At 49.1% G+C, this 17,966-nt stretch overlaps 9 protein-coding genes across 9 annotated transcripts; 4 read left to right on the forward strand and 5 right to left on the reverse strand.

The window, feature by feature from the left end:
* Window positions 1-224: 224 nt before the first annotated feature.
* N7447_000030 (alkene reductase) lies at window positions 225-1,759 on the forward strand (the record flags this gene model as incomplete). Its single annotated transcript, XM_057224307.1, has 5 exons — window positions 225-437; window positions 522-575; window positions 710-772; window positions 830-1,048; window positions 1,100-1,759. The coding sequence occupies 5 exons, from the start codon at window positions 225-227 to the stop codon at window positions 1,757-1,759; spliced, it is 1,209 nt and encodes a 402-aa protein (XP_057088323.1).
* Window positions 1,760-3,302: 1,543 nt separating this feature from the next.
* Window positions 3,303-4,249, reverse strand: N7447_000031 (aromatic alcohol reductase; the record flags this gene model as incomplete). The annotated part of the gene is made up of 2 exons (XM_057224308.1): window positions 3,303-4,157; window positions 4,211-4,249. The coding sequence occupies 2 exons, from the start codon at window positions 4,247-4,249 to the stop codon at window positions 3,303-3,305; spliced, it is 894 nt and encodes a 297-aa protein (XP_057088324.1).
* Window positions 4,250-4,810: 561 nt separating this feature from the next.
* Window positions 4,811-6,807, forward strand: N7447_000032 (cytochrome P450; the record flags this gene model as incomplete). Its single annotated transcript, XM_057224309.1, has 6 exons — window positions 4,811-4,994; window positions 5,066-5,283; window positions 5,352-5,538; window positions 5,605-6,357; window positions 6,417-6,643; window positions 6,727-6,807. 6 exons carry the CDS (start codon window positions 4,811-4,813, stop codon window positions 6,805-6,807), a joined length of 1,650 nt encoding a protein of 549 aa, XP_057088325.1.
* Window positions 6,808-6,856: 49 nt separating this feature from the next.
* Window positions 6,857-7,345, reverse strand: N7447_000033 (uncharacterized protein; the record flags this gene model as incomplete). The annotated part of the gene is made up of 1 exon (XM_057224310.1): window positions 6,857-7,345. One exon carries the CDS (start codon window positions 7,343-7,345, stop codon window positions 6,857-6,859), a length of 489 nt encoding a protein of 162 aa, XP_057088326.1.
* A 1,167-nt stretch (window positions 7,346-8,512) lies between these two features.
* dus3 (tRNA dihydrouridine synthase DUS3) lies at window positions 8,513-10,813 on the forward strand (the record flags this gene model as incomplete). The annotated part of the gene is made up of 3 exons (XM_057224311.1): window positions 8,513-8,715; window positions 8,768-10,669; window positions 10,732-10,813. The coding sequence occupies 3 exons, from the start codon at window positions 8,513-8,515 to the stop codon at window positions 10,811-10,813; spliced, it is 2,187 nt and encodes a 728-aa protein (XP_057088327.1).
* A 210-nt stretch (window positions 10,814-11,023) lies between these two features.
* On the reverse strand, window positions 11,024-11,728 carry N7447_000035 (M24 family metallopeptidase; the record flags this gene model as incomplete). The annotated part of the gene is made up of 1 exon (XM_057224312.1): window positions 11,024-11,728. One exon carries the CDS (start codon window positions 11,726-11,728, stop codon window positions 11,024-11,026), a length of 705 nt encoding a protein of 234 aa, XP_057088328.1.
* A 758-nt stretch (window positions 11,729-12,486) lies between these two features.
* On the forward strand, window positions 12,487-13,405 carry N7447_000036 (putative BAP31 domain protein; the record flags this gene model as incomplete). Its single annotated transcript, XM_057224313.1, has 4 exons — window positions 12,487-12,507; window positions 12,662-12,796; window positions 12,855-12,958; window positions 13,015-13,405. 4 exons carry the CDS (start codon window positions 12,487-12,489, stop codon window positions 13,403-13,405), a joined length of 651 nt encoding a protein of 216 aa, XP_057088329.1.
* Window positions 13,406-13,920: 515 nt separating this feature from the next.
* mdm12 (ERMES complex subunit MDM12) lies at window positions 13,921-15,360 on the reverse strand (the record flags this gene model as incomplete). The annotated part of the gene is made up of 1 exon (XM_057224314.1): window positions 13,921-15,360. The coding sequence occupies one exon, from the start codon at window positions 15,358-15,360 to the stop codon at window positions 13,921-13,923; it is 1,440 nt and encodes a 479-aa protein (XP_057088330.1).
* Window positions 15,361-15,888: 528 nt separating this feature from the next.
* On the reverse strand, window positions 15,889-16,119 carry N7447_000038 (uncharacterized protein; the record flags this gene model as incomplete). The annotated part of the gene is made up of 1 exon (XM_057224315.1): window positions 15,889-16,119. One exon carries the CDS (start codon window positions 16,117-16,119, stop codon window positions 15,889-15,891), a length of 231 nt encoding a protein of 76 aa, XP_057088331.1.
* Window positions 16,120-17,966: the final 1,847 nt, after the last annotated feature.

Consider the following 17,966-nt stretch of genomic DNA (forward strand, 5'->3'; position numbering starts at 1 on the left):
GTGGTTTGTTGGGACCACTGGGGAGTTGGGGGGGGGGAGAAGAGATACGGCTGCGACTCAGAGTTTTGGAACGGTTGAGAACCCCTGGAATACCGGGCTATAAAATCACAGAATAGGACGGACGTTGCATTATCTTCACCACCTTTCACAAGTCTTGAGACTTATTACCCAGTAGTAACCCAACCCGCCTGCAACAAATCGTACAGCACACTTCATCCAGCACGATGGGTTCTACTTCGCCACCCCGCGAGAGCAGCAAGCTATTCACGCCACTCCGTCTCGGAAAAATGAATCTCGAACATCGAGTCATCATGTCGCCGATGACGCGCCTGCGCTGTCCTGGTAGTTTGCCGACTCCGATGGTCACGGAGTATTATACTCAGAGGGCGACGCAGGGAGGACTGCTTATCACTGAAGGCATGCACCCGAGTTTTATGGTTTGTCGTTCCCATGCCCCGAACGTGTAATCCACTTAGGGAACATCGTTTTGGAATAGAGCATGAAGGCTGACATTGGCGCAGGGTGGAGGTTTCTACGGCGTACCAGGCATGTTTGCGCCTGAGCATGTGAGGGCTGTATGTGCAGATCCCCAGCTATTCCCTAGATTTCTCGGATGGGGTTTATCATGAGTCATGTCTGTTGATAAAACTCCCGGGATCGTGCTTCAGCTTTTCGATGTTTACGGAGATCAGTGCTAATTATGCTGTAGTGGAAGAAGGTGACGGATGCCGTGCACGCCAGGGGTGCTTTCATGGCGTGTCAATTGTGGCATGTGAGTTCACCTCAGTGATAATCTCAAGCTGCAGGTACTGACTTAAGATTGCATCAGGTTGGACGATTTGCAGTCTCAGTCTCGCTGGGCGACCGCCAGCCCCTGAGCTCTTCCGCAACTAATATTGGCTATGTTAACAGGAACACGCGCGGAGGCGTCAAATATCCTCATGAGACAGCCAAGCCGATGACATTACAGGATATCAGAGACACGATTGATGACCATGTGCATGCTGCTAAATGCGCGATCGAGGCCGGGTTTGATTGTGTTGAGATTGTAGGTAACGGTCTCCCTTTGAAAAATAATAATGGAAGCTGATGGACGCAGTCGTCTGGCAATGGGTATCTGCTCGACCAGTTCCTCAATACTAACACCAACCTCCGTACCGATGAATACGGCGGCAACAAGGAGAACCGAGCTCGACTCACACTCGAAATCCTCGATGCGGTGATCGCCGCTGTCGGGGCATCCAGGGTGTCAATCCGAATGAGCCCATGGGGAACGGTTTGGTTGCCATTAGACACGGATCCCATCGCGAACTTCCGGTATGCGCTGAGCGAAGTTGAGAAGCGAGGAGTCGCATACGTATGCCTCACTCAGCCGCGGGCCGATCTTCTACTCGAAGAGAAAACTAAGACCGAAAACATGTACGCAGCTATCAGGGAGGGGAAAGTGACTGCTACGGTCGAGGATCTCCATCTCAGGCACTTCTTGGAGGTGCTGAAGACAACACCAGTATTGACCAACGGGAATTATAATGGCGAGAATTGCTTTGAGGAGGTGGAAAGGAATGAGGTAGATGGGATCACGTTTGGGAGGTGGTTTATCAGTAACCCGGATCTGGTGGAGAAGCTTAGGCTAGGGAAGAGACTGACCAAGTGGAACATGGAGACCGTTTATGCGAGTACCGTTGAGGCTGGGACTGAGGGTGTGGGGTATACGGATTATCTTTTTGGAGAAGTTGAGGGAGAGGAGGCAGCGAAGTGAAATGTTGCTGTCCATTGCTTTCCTGCTTGGGTGGTGAAATTGGAAGATTGGATAATTTACAATTAGCAAAAACATAGTTTCTACGAATTTCCTCAGATCGGTGTTGGACAAAATACAGCGTATTTTACCACTAGACCATTAACAAAAACTATGCCATATTTGTAGGTTGACAAAGCCAACTAAGCCATAGTGACAAAATTCTCTTTAATTACAGAAAATCTCTTCGATGAGTCGATGCGAGAGATAAACTTTCTTAACTCTTCCTTTAAAGAGCCCAGTAAAAGCCTTCCGACACTAGCGTAAGGGCTCTGTTGAAAGCCACCCACACGAACCCATAGCCGCAGCCTATGATCTTTAATTAATTTTAGCCCTTATGCCACGATCGCAGAAGCGCAGTGCCTCTAGATGATTAAACAGACCTTTAGTGACGAAACTCCAGTCCCCGAGATTTTTATGTAGCGAGTAGACCTTGCCAACTCCCACATTTACTCCCGTGGGAGTAGGTAGTCCCGTGGGACCATATGGCTTCCTACTTTGAAGAAATATACGACCCCTATAGCTCTTTATCAACGGACGGTGGAGTCATTAAATTTACCCATGGCGACCTCCACCGAGAGAATATCATCATCTCTTCTAGTAAACCAGCTCGAATCATTACTATCGTGGACTGGGCATAAGCGGGATAGTGTCCAGACTACTGGGAGTACTGTAAAGCACTGTACACTTATCGGTACGAGCACGAATGGGGACGGGACTGGGTCGACAAATTTCTAAGTCCACGATTGCGAGAATTTGAGGTCTTCGCAGAGTACATCATGGCAGTGGGCTCAGTGTAAACCAGTTTTACCTGGGAGTGAATGCTGCTCTCTGATAGGAGAAGTAAGCATTTTTCGTAGAAATTACAAAACGGCAGGAAACGGCAGGAAAAACTACGTATTATAACAGCTATAGAAGGTAATTTACTCGTCGTCTCTGTTCTGAAATACTTGAAATAGACAATTGAACAAAATTTAAATTAAAACGGATCCATTAGCAACCACGAGTGAGGCCAAGGAGTGGGATCCTCTGCAGTGAAACTGAATACGCCGAGTAGTTTACATGTAGTCGGGGAATTTGCGGTTGCCGTTGTGACAGGACTACCAGATCGTATTGGGAGTGATAGTCGAGGGAAGGGCTATGCCCATAACTTGACGCAGGCGTGCGGCCATCGTATCCTGGAGTGGGGGCATATTGCGAATCTTGATCCCCAGGTTCGAGGTCATGCGGCTGAAAATAAGACTCATTTGAATGCGAATCAGGAGCCCTCGTCCTCGTTTTAAGGCTCTAGCGGATCCAACGTCAGCATGATCACAACCAGTCAGTTCAGCAGATTCTTGTCCCTTATCGGAAGGTCAAGCCTGTTATAATAGTTGTGAACCCTAGGGGTGCAAAGACGATGTCATTGAGGAACTAAAGTCTGGCTATGTACAAGATCGGTCGTGTACCCGAGCCTTATGCGCGGAAATAAGGCAGTGGGCGGTCTGTTGACTAACCTAGTGTAGCGTCACTCGGCAACGAGGCTCCGAAGTTCCTCCTCAGACAAAGTCTTCAAATCATACAAATCGTTGGAAAGTTTTTCAGGATCGAAGAGGCTCCCATACCCTTCACCGAAGATAGCCCTCCGCAGGAAGCCAAAGGCGACCACACCAGGGTTTGGTGTGGGTTTAGCAAGCTCGGCGAAGGCTTCCTGTTCTAGGTCTGATGTTTGCACAGTCTTGGTCTCAAGACTCTTACCCGACAAGGCCAAAAGTTCCTTCTGTGACACCCTTGCCTCGTTAACAAAGACAGCGGTATTTTCGGTAGCGGAGGGGTTGTTGATAATTCCCACCACAGCTTTGCCGACTCCTCTTAGAGTTGTGGAACTGAACTTTCGATCGCCACCATCGTACAAGGGAACGACAGGACCAGATAGGTCCAGGAGGAACCCTGTCTTAATTCCCCAGTCGAGGAAAGGTCCATTAATCAGAATTGTATAACTAAGGCCAGACTGCTGCGAGACGTTCTTGAGATGTTCTTGAACGGCAATCTTGTCTCCAAAGACGGGGAGCTTCGCGATATTAGGGTGAGTTGTGTTGGAACCGTACTCTGATGGGAGGAAGCGTTTGACGCCGGCAGCCACCGCAGCGTCAACGAGACGTAAGTGGATGTCGCGGGGGATGGCGCCCACACCGAGGGTGTTAACGACGACATCATTGCCGGCTAAAGCAGCTTTGAGCGGTTCAAGAGATTCGTAGTCTACTTTCGCAATTTGAGCTCTGGGGTCAAAGGTCTTGCTGCTCCCTTGTCTAGTGAGAACCGTGACGGCGAATCCAGCGTCCAATAATTCTGAGAGGATCACGGGACCAAGATTCCCGGAGCCCTAGTCAGATATGTTTAGTTACGTATAAATATTGGATCCACGAGACAACATACCCCAACAAGGGCAACTTTGGTGGTGGGGTTGTTTGGCATGTTGGTCAAATTGAGTGGTTTAATGTTTCCGTCAAAGAGTGTAGATACCGGAAGAATGATGAATGATTAATCATTTTTCCAGAGGGATCGCGACCTAGTTATATAGCTCATCATGTTGCGACGCTTCTTCTCATGACTTTATCATAGATCCAGACTATAGATAATTCTCTGGCACGCAATAATTATGGATGACACAATCAATCCCGGCTTGAGGCAGGTCTGACCAATCACGTCCTAGGTAGTAGGCTACATTTCCGCAATTAGATTTCTTAGCGGGTACCAGCGGGCTGGTTGATTGCCATCGCTGACACACGATTGGACTAACTAGTCATTAACGTCACGGTTGAACTTCGGTAGCTCTGTCTCGTAAAGTTTGGAGGACCCAAGATATATTTTACGAGGCACTAAACTACATTTGGGATTTATTACGAGCGGTTACCGTGACGTATTCTCGTAATTTTTAGAAGAGCAGAATGGAAAGGAGAGGCCAGAAGAATATTTAAAGGTATTTCTGAGATTGGCATTGTCAATAGAGTCTCATTTTCATTATTTTATGCGAGGATGAAAGTACTGCAAAAGTCCGTCCTGGCCGGCATCTCGCTATTGTCAGTCTATCTCTTTCACCGACTTCGCCAGCATCGTCGTCGCTATGCCAGCTTGCCTCAGCTCCATTCGTCATTGCTATTGGGCCATCTCAAGACTTTGAGTGATGTTATCTCCAATGGTGACAAAGAGAGGCATATCGGTAAGTCCTAAGCCTATGAGGGAGCAACGGGAGAACGTCGTGTAGTTAAAAGTCGCTGACACTGGACGCAGATATTGTCTTTTCCGAAATCTGCAAAACGCTGGGCAACGTACCAATATTCATATTAGATACCTATCCAGTGGCGCCAGTCTTATGTGTGGTTTGCAGTCATGATATTGCTGAACAGGTCACCAAGGCTTCCAAGGCTTTTCCGTACAGTATCCCCAAGGCACCAACAACAAGAGCGTTTGAGGACTTGTTCGGTCCCAGATCGATTATCACCGCGGAGGTATGTCTAGGCCGAAATCAAGATGAGATTGCACTAGGCCCGGGAAACACTCATTTTGACCAACATAGGGCGAAGAATGGAAGTCACTCCGTAAAATATTCAATCCTGGGTTTGCCTCAAAACACCTGGTCCGCCTCTTGCCCTGTATCGTTGACAAAACACGGCGGTTTGTTGCTATCCTCGAGCACTACGCTACCACTGGCGAGGAATTCAAAATGCATGAGCTATGCACGAACCTTACCTTTGATATTATTGGTAATGATCTCGTTCTATCTTTCTATTGAAGAAACACAAGCTTAATACTAATCAAAATACAACCAGGTACCGTGACCATGGACATTGATCTCTGTGCGCAGCTAGGTAGATGCGACCAGAATGAGATCATCCGTCTCTTCCGTGATTTGGGTTCAACTTATCGTGGTCGGGGCGATAACGGAGGCATCTGGATTAATCCCTGGACGATTCGATATCGACGACGTTTAGTTCGCAGATTGGACGTGCTGATCAAGAATACAATCCAACGGACGTATGAAGAGAAGACCGAACAGTCTGGCGCAGGATGCAAACCGAATAGTGAATCTCGGAGTATCCTCTCGCTGAGTCTGCGGGATATCGACGAACTGACCCCTAACATCCTCGATCAGGTTTGTGATCAGCTCAAGACCTTCCTCTTTGCCGGCCATGACACAACCAGTGTCTTACTTCAGTGGGCACTGTACGAGCTCAGCCGCACCCCGCGTGCAATGAACATCGTTCGACGTGAACTGGACGAAATCTTCGGACCGAATTCGAGTCCGGAAAATGTGCATGAAATGCTTTTATCGGAACAAGGAGACAGACTTCTCTCCCGCATGTCATATATCTCGGCCGTCATCAAGGAGATCCTTCGTTTATACCCACCGTCGGGTACTGCCCGCTACTGTGAGCCTGGATCAGGCTTTACAATCAAGTTACCTGGTGGGGATGACTTATGCCTTGACGGTGTGGTGTTATACAACTGCGAGACCATTATACAGCGTGACGAGAGGGTGTTTGGCGAAACACGGGATACGTTCATGCCTGAGCGCTGGCTTGGTAACACCGACACCAGAATACAGACGAACGAAGATCCAAGCTTGGGGGTGGCTCCAAAGGGTCTGACAGACAAATACCACCTAGCGCCTGGCGACCATTTGAACGTGGTCCTCGGAATTGCATTGGGCAGGAGCTGGCTAATATTGAAGCACGGGTCATTCTGGCGTCGGTGGTGAGACAGTATGATTTTGTCAAAGTGGGATTGGGAGAAATCAAGCTTAATGAGAGTGGCGAACCCATTATGAACTCTACAGGACAGTACGAAGTGAAATCTACTCTATATAATGTGAGTCCCATACCCCTTCCCTTCGCCAAAGTTTGGGATACAGAATACTGTCTTATGGAATATGGAACTGACCGATTCCACAGACGCTGGAGGTTACTGCCAAGCCAGTAGATGGAACCAGGATGAAAGTTCAACTCGCTACGAAGGAACTGAAGAGATCATGATAGGGCTCTGCGTCCATTGAAGAAACCAGGTTAGATGCTGTAAACTTAATTAGCCCTCGCTTTCCTTGTACCCAATCTCGCGTATCGGCCATGTAAGCGAAGGCCTAAGATGGCTGTCCAAGGTTTTATAAACTATCTCAAGCACTCGATAACCCCATGAAGAGAGCCACCAGTTCGCTCGATGATAGTGTAGTGGAACACAATAATGAGCAAGGACAATCAAACTCAGAGGATCTCGCTTCGATACCAGTTCAAAGAAGGCAGTGGGAGTTAAAAATATCCACATAAAGATAGAGGGTAGTCCTCCTCCATGGTTCAAGCTGGCTAACGGAACTTCCAGGCACTGAATCGTCTCTTGAATGGTTTCATAATCATGAGCAGCATTTGCGCGCCGTGCTTGCTTGTTTAGCTCGCATAGAGCCGACAGGGCCGATAGAGTAGAGTCGGAGGGTTCCAAGTCCGACTCCTCTAAGATGGCCAGCCCACTAACTTCTCCGTTTTTGACACTCTCGTAGATCCCGACGGAAAAGGTCATCATTTTCTTAGTGAACATAAACACCTGATAAATGTCATCCAGTGAATCTGATCCATAGGTTGGCCCTACTGCGAGCGGAAATCCGAAGGAGAAAATCACTAATATCAGCGATAATGAAAACGCGGCGTCACAAGTCGAGGACGTCGTGTTGGTCAGAGCTGGAGTGAGGAATGTAATGGCTTCGCTTTGATGATACTCGGCGGCTCGAATTAGGTCTTCTCGCTCCGTTTTCTCGGCGCTGGTTAGTGTAAGATGAAGTGCCGCCAACGCCAACACGCCATGGAGTAAAAAAGGGTGGGAAAGGGAGAGTCGCGGGATGGTATGTTGCCATATCCACTCTAGACCCTCACTTCGGCTGATAGATCGATACGTCGTAGTTGTCCACTGAAGAAGGAGCCGTAAATGCTGCGTGTTGAAATCACCTCGTTCTTGAGGCCGCTGGTGTGAAGTTGCGACGTAGTTATGTTGCGCAATTGACTGAGTCCCTTCAATATCTGACAATCCATGATGACTCAGATCTTCCCGTGTCCACTGGCATAGTATTGAGTATTGGCAAGCAGACTGACGATTGAAACAGCGAGTGCATTTCGGCCGTTTCTCGTCACACTGTGCGGAGAGAGGTGCGGCAGTGAGCTAATATGGCGTAGAAAGGCAGGATAGAGATCCTCTTACCTACCTTGACACTACGTCGCTTGCATTGCAAACAGCCATGGTGGGATTTGGATTGATTTCGGCGGGGAGGCATAACACAATTACGTGTTAAACGATGTCGAAAATGAATCCCCTCCCATGGAGGGCTTTTCGAAGATCTATCAAGGCCAAGAAATGTATGGATTAACAGATCTCCCGATGCTAATTTTGGCCTGCAGAATCAGGCAACATACTCTGTAGAGTGTCAAATAACTAGTTAGTTAACTAAATTGTCAGAATAGTGGATACAGCAATACAGAGAGTTGAATACCATTGATTGGACCGGTTATTATGCAACGAGAGGGGCCAGATTTGTGTTTGCGCTTGCCTCTTATAGGAAAGGGACCCGCAGACATACCGAGCCAATTGTATCGAATTCAAACAATGCAAACATATTCCCTGGATGCGAAATTTTGACCGAATGTTCCTGACAGCGATTGCGAAGTTTAGTGAATAGCTCGCTCTTCCCCCTAAAATACGATGGAGCCCGAAACTACAAAGGTTCAGGCCTCAGAGGCTAGCGTTGCTGTGCTAGACACGGAGATTCCGAAGCGCGACGCTGCAAATGATTCTAGCGCCGCGGGCGTGGACGAGCCTCCATCCAAGAAGGCACGATTGGAAGAACCCTCTAAACCCGCCAAGGTAGATATGCGCGATAGGGGAGTGGCACCTATCAAAGCAGAGTATGTCTGGCTGCCCCTCAACGATCACAAAATACTAAAATTTGCTACTCAGGTACCGTATCGAAATCACACCAAAGCCTCGTCCTGCAGATGAGACCAGTCCCGATGATGCCGCCGAGGCCGCTCCCCGTGATGAGCGTGATGGTGGTAAGAAGGACAAAGGAAAGAAGAAGAAGAAGGGCCAGAACACCAATCGCAGTTATGGTAAATCCAACGATGCGAAGGGCCTTTGCAGCACGAGAATGTTTGCCAACGAATTTTCCGCCGAAGAGTGCCAATATGGCGAGAAATGTCGATTTGAGCATGATTTGCGTGTTTACCTGAAAGACCATAAGCGTGAGGATCTTACGACCCTGAACAACATGTGCCCCGCCTACGAAGCCCTAGGCAAATGTTATTCTGGCTGGAAATGTCGCATGGTTGGTTCGCACTCAACCGAGAGAGAAACCGAAGACGGCAAGAAGGAATTGATTCTACTGGAGGACGCAGAACGTATGGAAAAAGCTCGGCCTCGTGTGGCCAACGCAACACCGGACGGAATTGTCAACATCATTTCGAACGAAGATAAAATCGCTCTTATGAGAAGGCGGGAGGACACCCCGCGGGCCGATTCCTACACCAAATGGGCGACCGAAGTATCTGCAGAATTGGAGAAGGCGATCCACCCGCGATCCACCACCCGCGAGAAGGGTGAGCTTGTTGAACCGGATGAACAAGCGAAGATCGACATACAGGAGAACCGTGCTCAATTCCTTGAGCCTCCCTTCATGCCGTCAGAGAAGCGTCGCATTTACTTTGGACCGGAGACACCCGTTTTGGCACCTCTCACAACCCAAGGCAACATGCCATTCCGAAGACTTTGTGGAGACCTGGGCGCGCAGTTCACATACTCAGAGATGGCTATGAGTATGCCTTTGATCCAAGGCTCAAGGTCCGAATGGACCCTGTTGAAGGCGCACGAGTCAGAAATGGCATCGCCAACCGTTATCCCGGGCGACAATATTGTTCAGGGCTATGATAACTCCAAGGACTCTAGGTTCGGCGCCCAAATTGCTGCCAACAAGCCTTGGCAAGCTCTTAAGGCCACTGAGGTGTTGTCGAAGTTTACACCCAACCTGCGCGTCATTGACTTGAACTGCGGCTGCCCCATCGAACTTGTATTCCGTGATGGAGCTGGCTCAGCTCTTCTTGACCATCACTCCAAATTAGAGAAGATTATTCGCGGCATGAACACTGTCTCGCAGGAGATTCCGATTACCGTCAAGATCCGCATGGGAACTAAGGACAACCAGCCTACCGCCCAGAAGCTGGTGGAGCGCATGGTTCTCGGTGGATACGAGTCTAGTGTTCTGGACCTCGGCCCCCCAGGTGCCGCAGCCATCACCCTGCACGGACGTAGTAGACAGCAGCGCTACACCCGACAGGCAGACTGGGGATACATCTCAGACTGTGCAGCTCTCATCAAGCGTCTGAACAAGAAGCAGGATGCACTCAGCGACACCATCCGTGAACCGGATGCCCGCCACATGCCCAATGGTGGCAAGACTTATTTCATCGGAAATGGCGACTGCTACTCGCATACCGACTACGACGACCACATCAAAAATGCCGGTGTGGACTCTGTGATGGTGGCTCGTGGAGCTTTGATCAAGCCATGGATCTTCGAGGAGATCCAGACCGGCCAGTATTTGGACAAATCCGCGACCGAGCGTCTAGCCTATATCGAGAAGTTCGTCAAGTACGGTCTCCTAGCATGGGGCTCTGACGAGCATGGCGTCGGAACGACCCGTCGCTTCCTGCTAGAATGGCTGAGCTTTACCTATCGATATGTCCCGATCGGACTGTTAGAGTACCTCCCTCCCAACATTCAGGACAGACCACCTGCTTGGCGCGGCCGGAATGAGTTGGAGACGCTAATGGGCAGTGGCAACTACAAAGACTGGATCAAGATCACGTGAGTTTGCTTTCACCGGCTTTTTAAAGAATTTATTAACTAACAGTCCATCGATACTACAGTGAAATGTTCCTGGGTCCTGCACCCGACACCTTCAAGTTCGAGCCCAAGCACAAGTCGAACTCCTACGAGGCTGAGGGCTAAAAAAAAGATCAGTATATAAACCTTACATGTCCTAAAATTGTACATAAAATCATCACGAATGCATGTCTAGATATTTTAGCAAGGCGCTCAATTCCTTCACGCGTTAGAAGGAGCTCTTGATGAACTATCTCTGCGTCATCAAAGACATTGTACGTGGCCACCGTCTACCTCGATAACTAGTGTGACTTGCATAGAAACACCTCAGAAAGCCTAATTGACCGTCAAGAGTTGCTCGTAGAAACCACCAAATCCGCGTGCGCGATCATGAAGATGAATTTCCAAAATCCAATGACGCTTGAACCCATCACGGCCTGACAGGCCCATTGACTCATTATTGCCTTTTGTGATATAGAGGGAAATTCTATCCCGCGGAATGCGTTCATGAGGGAACGACCCAACGAGATGGCCCGCAATATCCGCGCCAAAATCCCAGCCTTCTTGTTTCGCAGCCTGACAGGAGATGTTGTATAGCTCGTCGCCCGACACATCTGGGTTCTCGCGATATTTTGCCTTGACTGTGTTCCAGATCGGTTCAAGGGCGTCCCGCAACTTCAGCTTATTTGGATCATCTCCTAGGACGAAAGTGCGCCCAAAGTCAGCTTCCCAGGCTTCAAAGACTGGGCCCAGGTCAATGACTAAAATATCATCAGGCTGAATCACACGATCCGGAGGGTTATCGTTGAACGGGCTCAAGGTGTTTGGTCCACTGCGGATGACTCGTTTGTGCCAGTGGGTCTTGATACCATAGCGATCAAGTCCTAGTTGGTATATTTCTGCATTTAGGGTCTTTTCAGTGATTCCCGGTCGGATCAAATCGCGTTCGATCTCCTTGAAAAGAGCGACGGCCTTGTCTTGTGCACTTAGAAGCTGAGATGCTCTTTCAATCTCTTCGGTGCTTAGATTGTCGTGCGCCATGGTTTTGGGACGAAATGTAAAAACAATCAATGTGCAGTGATATGGTCTAGCGTTGTCTATTTAACTATATATATTTCTAGACTCCTCGACTGCTGATAGCTTTGGGGTTACCCCAATAGCCGAAACTTCCCCACTTGAGGGGAATCCTTCCCCGGTGACTCACCGAATACGATGTACATATTCATATATCGCTTGGCTCTACTTGATCGAGAGATATGCATCTTGGGAGAACCGTTAACTGAATTATGTTGGTCTAATCGAATACTGAGGTTTGATCAGTATTAGTTACATACAATGTAGATCTCGTGATGACGACATATACTAAATTTCAGTGTTGTACATATCAAAAATATGATTAAACGCATTTAAAGAAGCTGGAGCATTCCAAAGCAAATCACCATATCAACAAGTCAAGATGTCTCAGGGACGAGAGTGAAGTCAATAGATCCTGTCCTAATTAGGGTTGATGACAGCATCACGTGCAGATCCTCCGAGGCCATGACGTCTTCCTCCGAACCTGAAAAACTTCCATAAGACCACCTCGTCTCTTGATCTCCCTTTCAATTGCCTCAACTATTTGATCGGAATTTCTATTTGGTATTTCTGTGTTTGTGCTTGTTCACCACAGAATTGCTGCTGCTTCGCATTTGTTTACATTGCCCCTTAAGCTACCTTTGTGAAGCTCTCGACACCCCGCCCCTTTTGACTAGGCCAGAATTTCGATTTCAAGTATCGCTGGATTGATAGTACACGGCAAAATGACTCTCTACTACTCCCTTGTACGTTCGACAGGTTCCTTGCCCGTTTCTTCTTGTGGTGCTGCGCAAGAATCGCTGCAGCCTGCAGCCTGAATCTGCCCACCCAGCCCAAGCTGCCAACGTCATGCCTGCATTTCTGCCCCTATCGTTGGACTAACAAAATTCTTTCATATAGGTGTTTCTCCTTCTGGTGTTTGAGATGGCTGTATTCTTAGCTCTTGTCATACCCCTCCCTCACACCATTAAGCGCAAGCTGTTTGCCTTCATCTCGGAGAGCCCGATCATCGCCAAGCTGCAATATGGATTGAAGGTATATTGCCAATTATGGAACCTAAAATTTCCTGTCAGACTGCTAAACTTGCCTCCAGATTACATTCATCTTTATCCTCATTTTGTTCCTCGACTCCGTGAACCGTGTGTACCGTGTGCAGCAGGAACTGTCCGCCTTCACTAAGGACGGCCCCGGCATGGGGTAAGTAGCCAATCCTCAGATATTCTAGGGAAACGGCTAACCACTGTCATCAACAGAGCCGCCCACCTTGGTACCGACCGCATGGAGGTCCAAGCCCGCAAGTTCTACTCGCAGCGCAACATGTATCTCTGTGGATTCACTTTGTTCCTTTCCTTGATCCTCAACCGCACCTATACCATGATTCTCGAGACTCTTCGCCTTGAGGACCGCGTCCGTCTCCTCGAGGGCGACAAGAAGTCCGGTGGAAAGGACTCTGCCCGTATCGCGGAGGCTGGCTCAGTCGGCGAGATCGGTCGTCTTAAGGAGCTCATAGAGACCAAGGATCGGGATATTGAGACTCTCAAGAAGCAGTGTGAGGGTCTGACCCGCGAGTACCACAGCCTGGGTGACCAGATTTCCAACGAAAAGGGCGACAGGAACGAGAAGAAGGACAAGAAAGACCTGTAAAAGGGTTGCATTGTTCAATCCCGCTGGATTCAGACTGTCGAAGCCTAAACTTTGACAGACTATCACTCGCGCATCTTTATGTTTGCTTTGGATCGAGGCCTTCTCCCCTGTCATGGGAGTTGGAACCCTTTCGGCAACAAAATCACTCGACACATTCTGGATGAAATACTGTGCATAACTACCCCCTCTCAAGTGGGAATTGCAGTTAGTACGAGTTTTCTCTCGCTACAATTCCTTTCCATGTACTAGCAGATATCTTTAAGATTTTTCGGTGGGATCCATAGTGCTGATTCTATAGCACTTGTCATACTCAATTCGATTTTACCCTTTCATATTCAATTGCCTCCTTGATTTCTGGTGCTCTATGGTGAGGCTTGGTAGCCGCAAGCGTGTTCAGAGCATATTAAAGGCTAAGGTCCAGAACAATAATCGTCACGTCTAGAGATCATAAGTATTCGTAAATGTACATAGTATATGAATCAGCCGATCACGGCTGGACAGCATAAGTCGAAAATTCAAACCAGGAATGTCCAAAAGCTTGGATATACGAGCTCCTCCTCAAAGATCCTTCGAACCTGCGCGAGCACAAACCGCTCAACCTTCCCAACATTCTTCAGTACCTGCTTCCCATCTTCCTTGCGACCAATCTCACTATCCACCCGGATCTCCTGTAATAGCCCACCCTGCCGCTTCAGATCCTTCTCCTTCTGATCGCTCCCAGACCGGGGCCGGCCACCATCACTGGGATTTTGGCTACCCTGGGACTGTTCAGATCCAAGCAGGGCATCTGCGTCCTCCGCAGAAAGGAAACAGAAATGCACTCGCTTGCGGATATACGCGACCACCGCAACTCCATCAAATGTGATGCCTGTGACATTCAATTTCAACGGCAGCCCCACAAAGCTAGGCATCGGGTAGTCAAGCAAGATCTCCGCAGTTAGGGACATGCGCACGTCACCAGCATACTTAGCATGGCACAGCACCTGAAAGTCTTCTGGGCGGCGTTCGCGCATGCGCGGCGGGATGGGGAACGATTGACCTCCGGCGGGGTCGTCAGGTATCTCTATTGAGGGCTGTGGCATGTCGATGGGGTCGCTGGTATGCGGGTTTGACCCGCCGCTACCGGTGCGGCCAAGGGAGGGGTGAGAGGGGAGTGTGTTGGCAGTTGAGGGTCGGGAGGCGGAGTTGGTGGTATCCAGGTCTGGCTCTGCCAGGTGATGTGCACCCGCAGGGCGGGCGCCCTGGGACCTGGGACCAGCACCCATACCCGAATCCGACCATCCGCTCGCAAATGAGGTGCCACCTGCTACGGCGGCAAGGGGTGTCTGGGTGCCTGACAGACCGCCCAGTGACCGCATATGGTATCCTAATGTCGACGTACCGCCGGGAATGCCGGGTGTACTGGCGCGGGGGAGGAAATGCGGGTTAAGGTGGTCGCCTAGTGGGGATCGAAGCGCAGATGGCTGGAAGCCTTCGCCGGGGTATGGATGGTGACTGAAGTTATGAAGGCTATGCGCGGTAGGGTTGAAGGTCATGTCATCTTCGTATGGGGATTCGTGGAGCTCGGACATGAGCTCCTCCGAGGCAACGGAGGTATCGGCATCATCGTCGTCATCTTCCTCGTAGAAATCCGCGAAAGGTTCGCAGAGGTCTTTTATCTCGAGATCTGGGGCGATGGTGCCGAAATCGAAGGAGTGGACCTGGACTGAGCGAATAAAGCGCGGTAGGGTGATCTCTTGAAACTTTTCGTGTACGAACGACCGGATTCGCTCTGCCAGGGCTTCCCCGTCCGGGCCGGATGTAGCAGCTGCCCAGTCGACTTCAATTGACATCACATATGCAACACTATAGCTCTTGATGTTTGTAGGAGGAATCGGAGGTTGAGGAGTGGAGCCCGTCGCAGTATCACCACGTGATATACAATGACATGCCCATAGACTGGTCAGTTGGCGCATCCATGTGGGACTGAAATGTCCCAGTGCATTATGTGCTATTACTATATAATGGTATATAAGGATATTTGCACGTCGAAGATCCTCGTGAATAACTCTCAGCTCGTGAATTTCTTTTATCGACTGCTGAACCTTCCGGCGAAGCGACGAGGTAATTTCCAGATTGACCTTGCTCTCACCTCCCCAACCCATAACTAGCATATGAGAAATGTTTCCCGCGTTATGGAAGTAGATCAGTGCCTCATCGATTGTACCGAGAAAAGCAGGTACTGCAGACCCTTGGGATTTTTTGAAAGAATATGGTAAATATGTGCTTCGTGAGAGACTTCCGTCCAAAGACCTTTGGTTATTCCCTTTCCAACGGCCGTATAACCATATACGGCACATGTAAGTTTATGGTGCACCGTCGGACCCGCATGTTCCAAAAGGCGTGCAGTTTCTGTCAAGATTCTCATCTAGTTTTATTTCCAATAAACGCACGAGATCATCTTGACTTTGTCGATGGAGTGTCCACATTTGGGTAATGATCATTTAAAGCATGGCCAGTCTGCAGCCCGAGTAAACACGGTTGGGTACAAAATTGCGCATCATGTGGGCGCTTCGTTCGTTTCCATCCTCTTGTCGGGAAGACGAGGATGTAACTTGACTGATACGACGCTTTCGACCTGCTTGGTTCGCATCGGAATCTGATGAGTTCGGTGACCCCGTACGGTGTACATCGGATGGCACACATCCGACGATCTTCTTCCGTAAGGGATACATATATAGGCGACGATGGTTGATAGTCTGAGTCGGACTCCTGATCCATCTCCTCAGAATTGAAACTACTCTTAGCGGATCGAGAAAGTTGCTGCAACTCGGTCTTGGGAACCTTAGAAGTAGTATGGTCGAAGCTGGTCTTCCAGACATAGATCTTCTGTTCTGCATCATTCCTCCAAGTCTGATCACGCACAGGGGATCGGAATGCCACTGGGCAGAGGCATAGTACACAGGAAACTGAGATGCTCGGGCATTGAAGGTTCGGTTCAATTTCCGTGGTGGGATCACAGAAGAAGTAGTACAATGTACTAGGCCTAACGACACATGAGAGCCACTTTCTTTGGCCTAGACGAAATACCCATGAACATCCAACGATTTAGTTGAGACCGTGACACTTCTGCAACCACAGTAAGGATTTGGAAACGCAATAACGCTTCTCGCCTGGATACCTAATTCATCCTGGGTTGGCCAAGGTAGGGGGGGTAAAATACAAGTTGATGATGTCGAGATCACACTTGACTTCGTGGACTGAGATTCCAGTCGCTCTCGAAGCTAAAGGGGCAAATTATATACCCCCACTTGCTCCGCTGGATTTAGCCAAGTACAGCGCCAAAAGAAATACGGACTGACCAAATGGGCTTCGATGTGGTCTGCGCCGCGTGGGGCGAACCTCTCCGTATTTTGCCAACTCCGGATCGAATCCTTCGATTTCTTCCTCCGGTTTCGTGTAATATCATCCTAGGAGCTGGCGTAGTTCCAGTCCTACGTAAGTATCTATCCGTTCTCCTGAGATATAGAACACTAAGGATGTACGCAGGGCCTGCGACAAGAAACCGACTATTAACAAACCAACAAACCCAGGGTTGTGGATATTAGTCGATTGGACACTTAAAATCAGCTGATACAAATGAGATGCGGGACTAATACAACCCACGAGGTATCTGTGCAGCCTATCGCCTCCCTTGTACCTTGGGGATCGCAGCTGCGTCTATGTTACTGGCAGGGTCTACAACGTACTGACCAGGTTTCGCCCTGGAAGTCTCTCAGATCCCGACCACCCACCAGTTCGGGAGCGTTACCCTCTCCCATGACTTTTCCATTTTGCGAGCTGGGTTGAATTCGACTTTGTGTCCTACGATAAGAGGACGGAACCGATTTCCACGCGCCTTTACCCTTGTAAGTTTGATGTGACGGGTACCCAAGGGACATTCGTTCCTACAATCTAGCGATCAACACCACAGGATACATGACTCGCGTATGCAAAACGTGACCAAAGCCCATTCTCGCCAATAGGAAATTATGTGTGCCCGACTTTACCGACAGTAACGTCACATCCTCGCTAGATCACCATGGCAGACATCTCGTTTATGTGTGCTCCCTGAAAGACCAAAAGAAGGTCCTGCGATGCTTTAAAAGGCAAACATACCCTGCTGATGGGAATGGTGTTTCGTCCACTCCAAAGATATAAGGCCCTTTGGACTATTTGCCGGTTCTGGTTCCGTCTACGTTACCAGATAAGCGTGGCGGGACATGCGCCATCCTAGTCGTTGGCCCCCATCTTCCACGCACCTCTCCATGCTACTGCCACCTCGCATAGATATCTCAAGTATCCAGTATTATTGGTCATATAATCCAACAAATTTTCTTGTCACCAACAATGGAGATGAGCCACACCATTGGCTGTGTTAGGTTCGTGAAAATGCGGCATGCCGAAGATCTTCTACGTCGATCAATCGTATTTAGACTTGGATGACGCTAAATATAATATGACACCGCCAAGACACCGAGTTCCATCTGCTGTGGTGTTGACTTGTAGATGATTTGAATCCGTGAGAGCCGCCAGCAGAAAC

Source organism: Penicillium robsamsonii (genome assembly GCF_028829455.1).
Source record: "Penicillium robsamsonii strain IBT 29466 chromosome Unknown utg000001l_segment0_segment0, whole genome shotgun sequence".
Lineage (NCBI taxonomy): Eukaryota > Fungi > Ascomycota > Eurotiomycetes > Eurotiales > Aspergillaceae > Penicillium > Penicillium robsamsonii.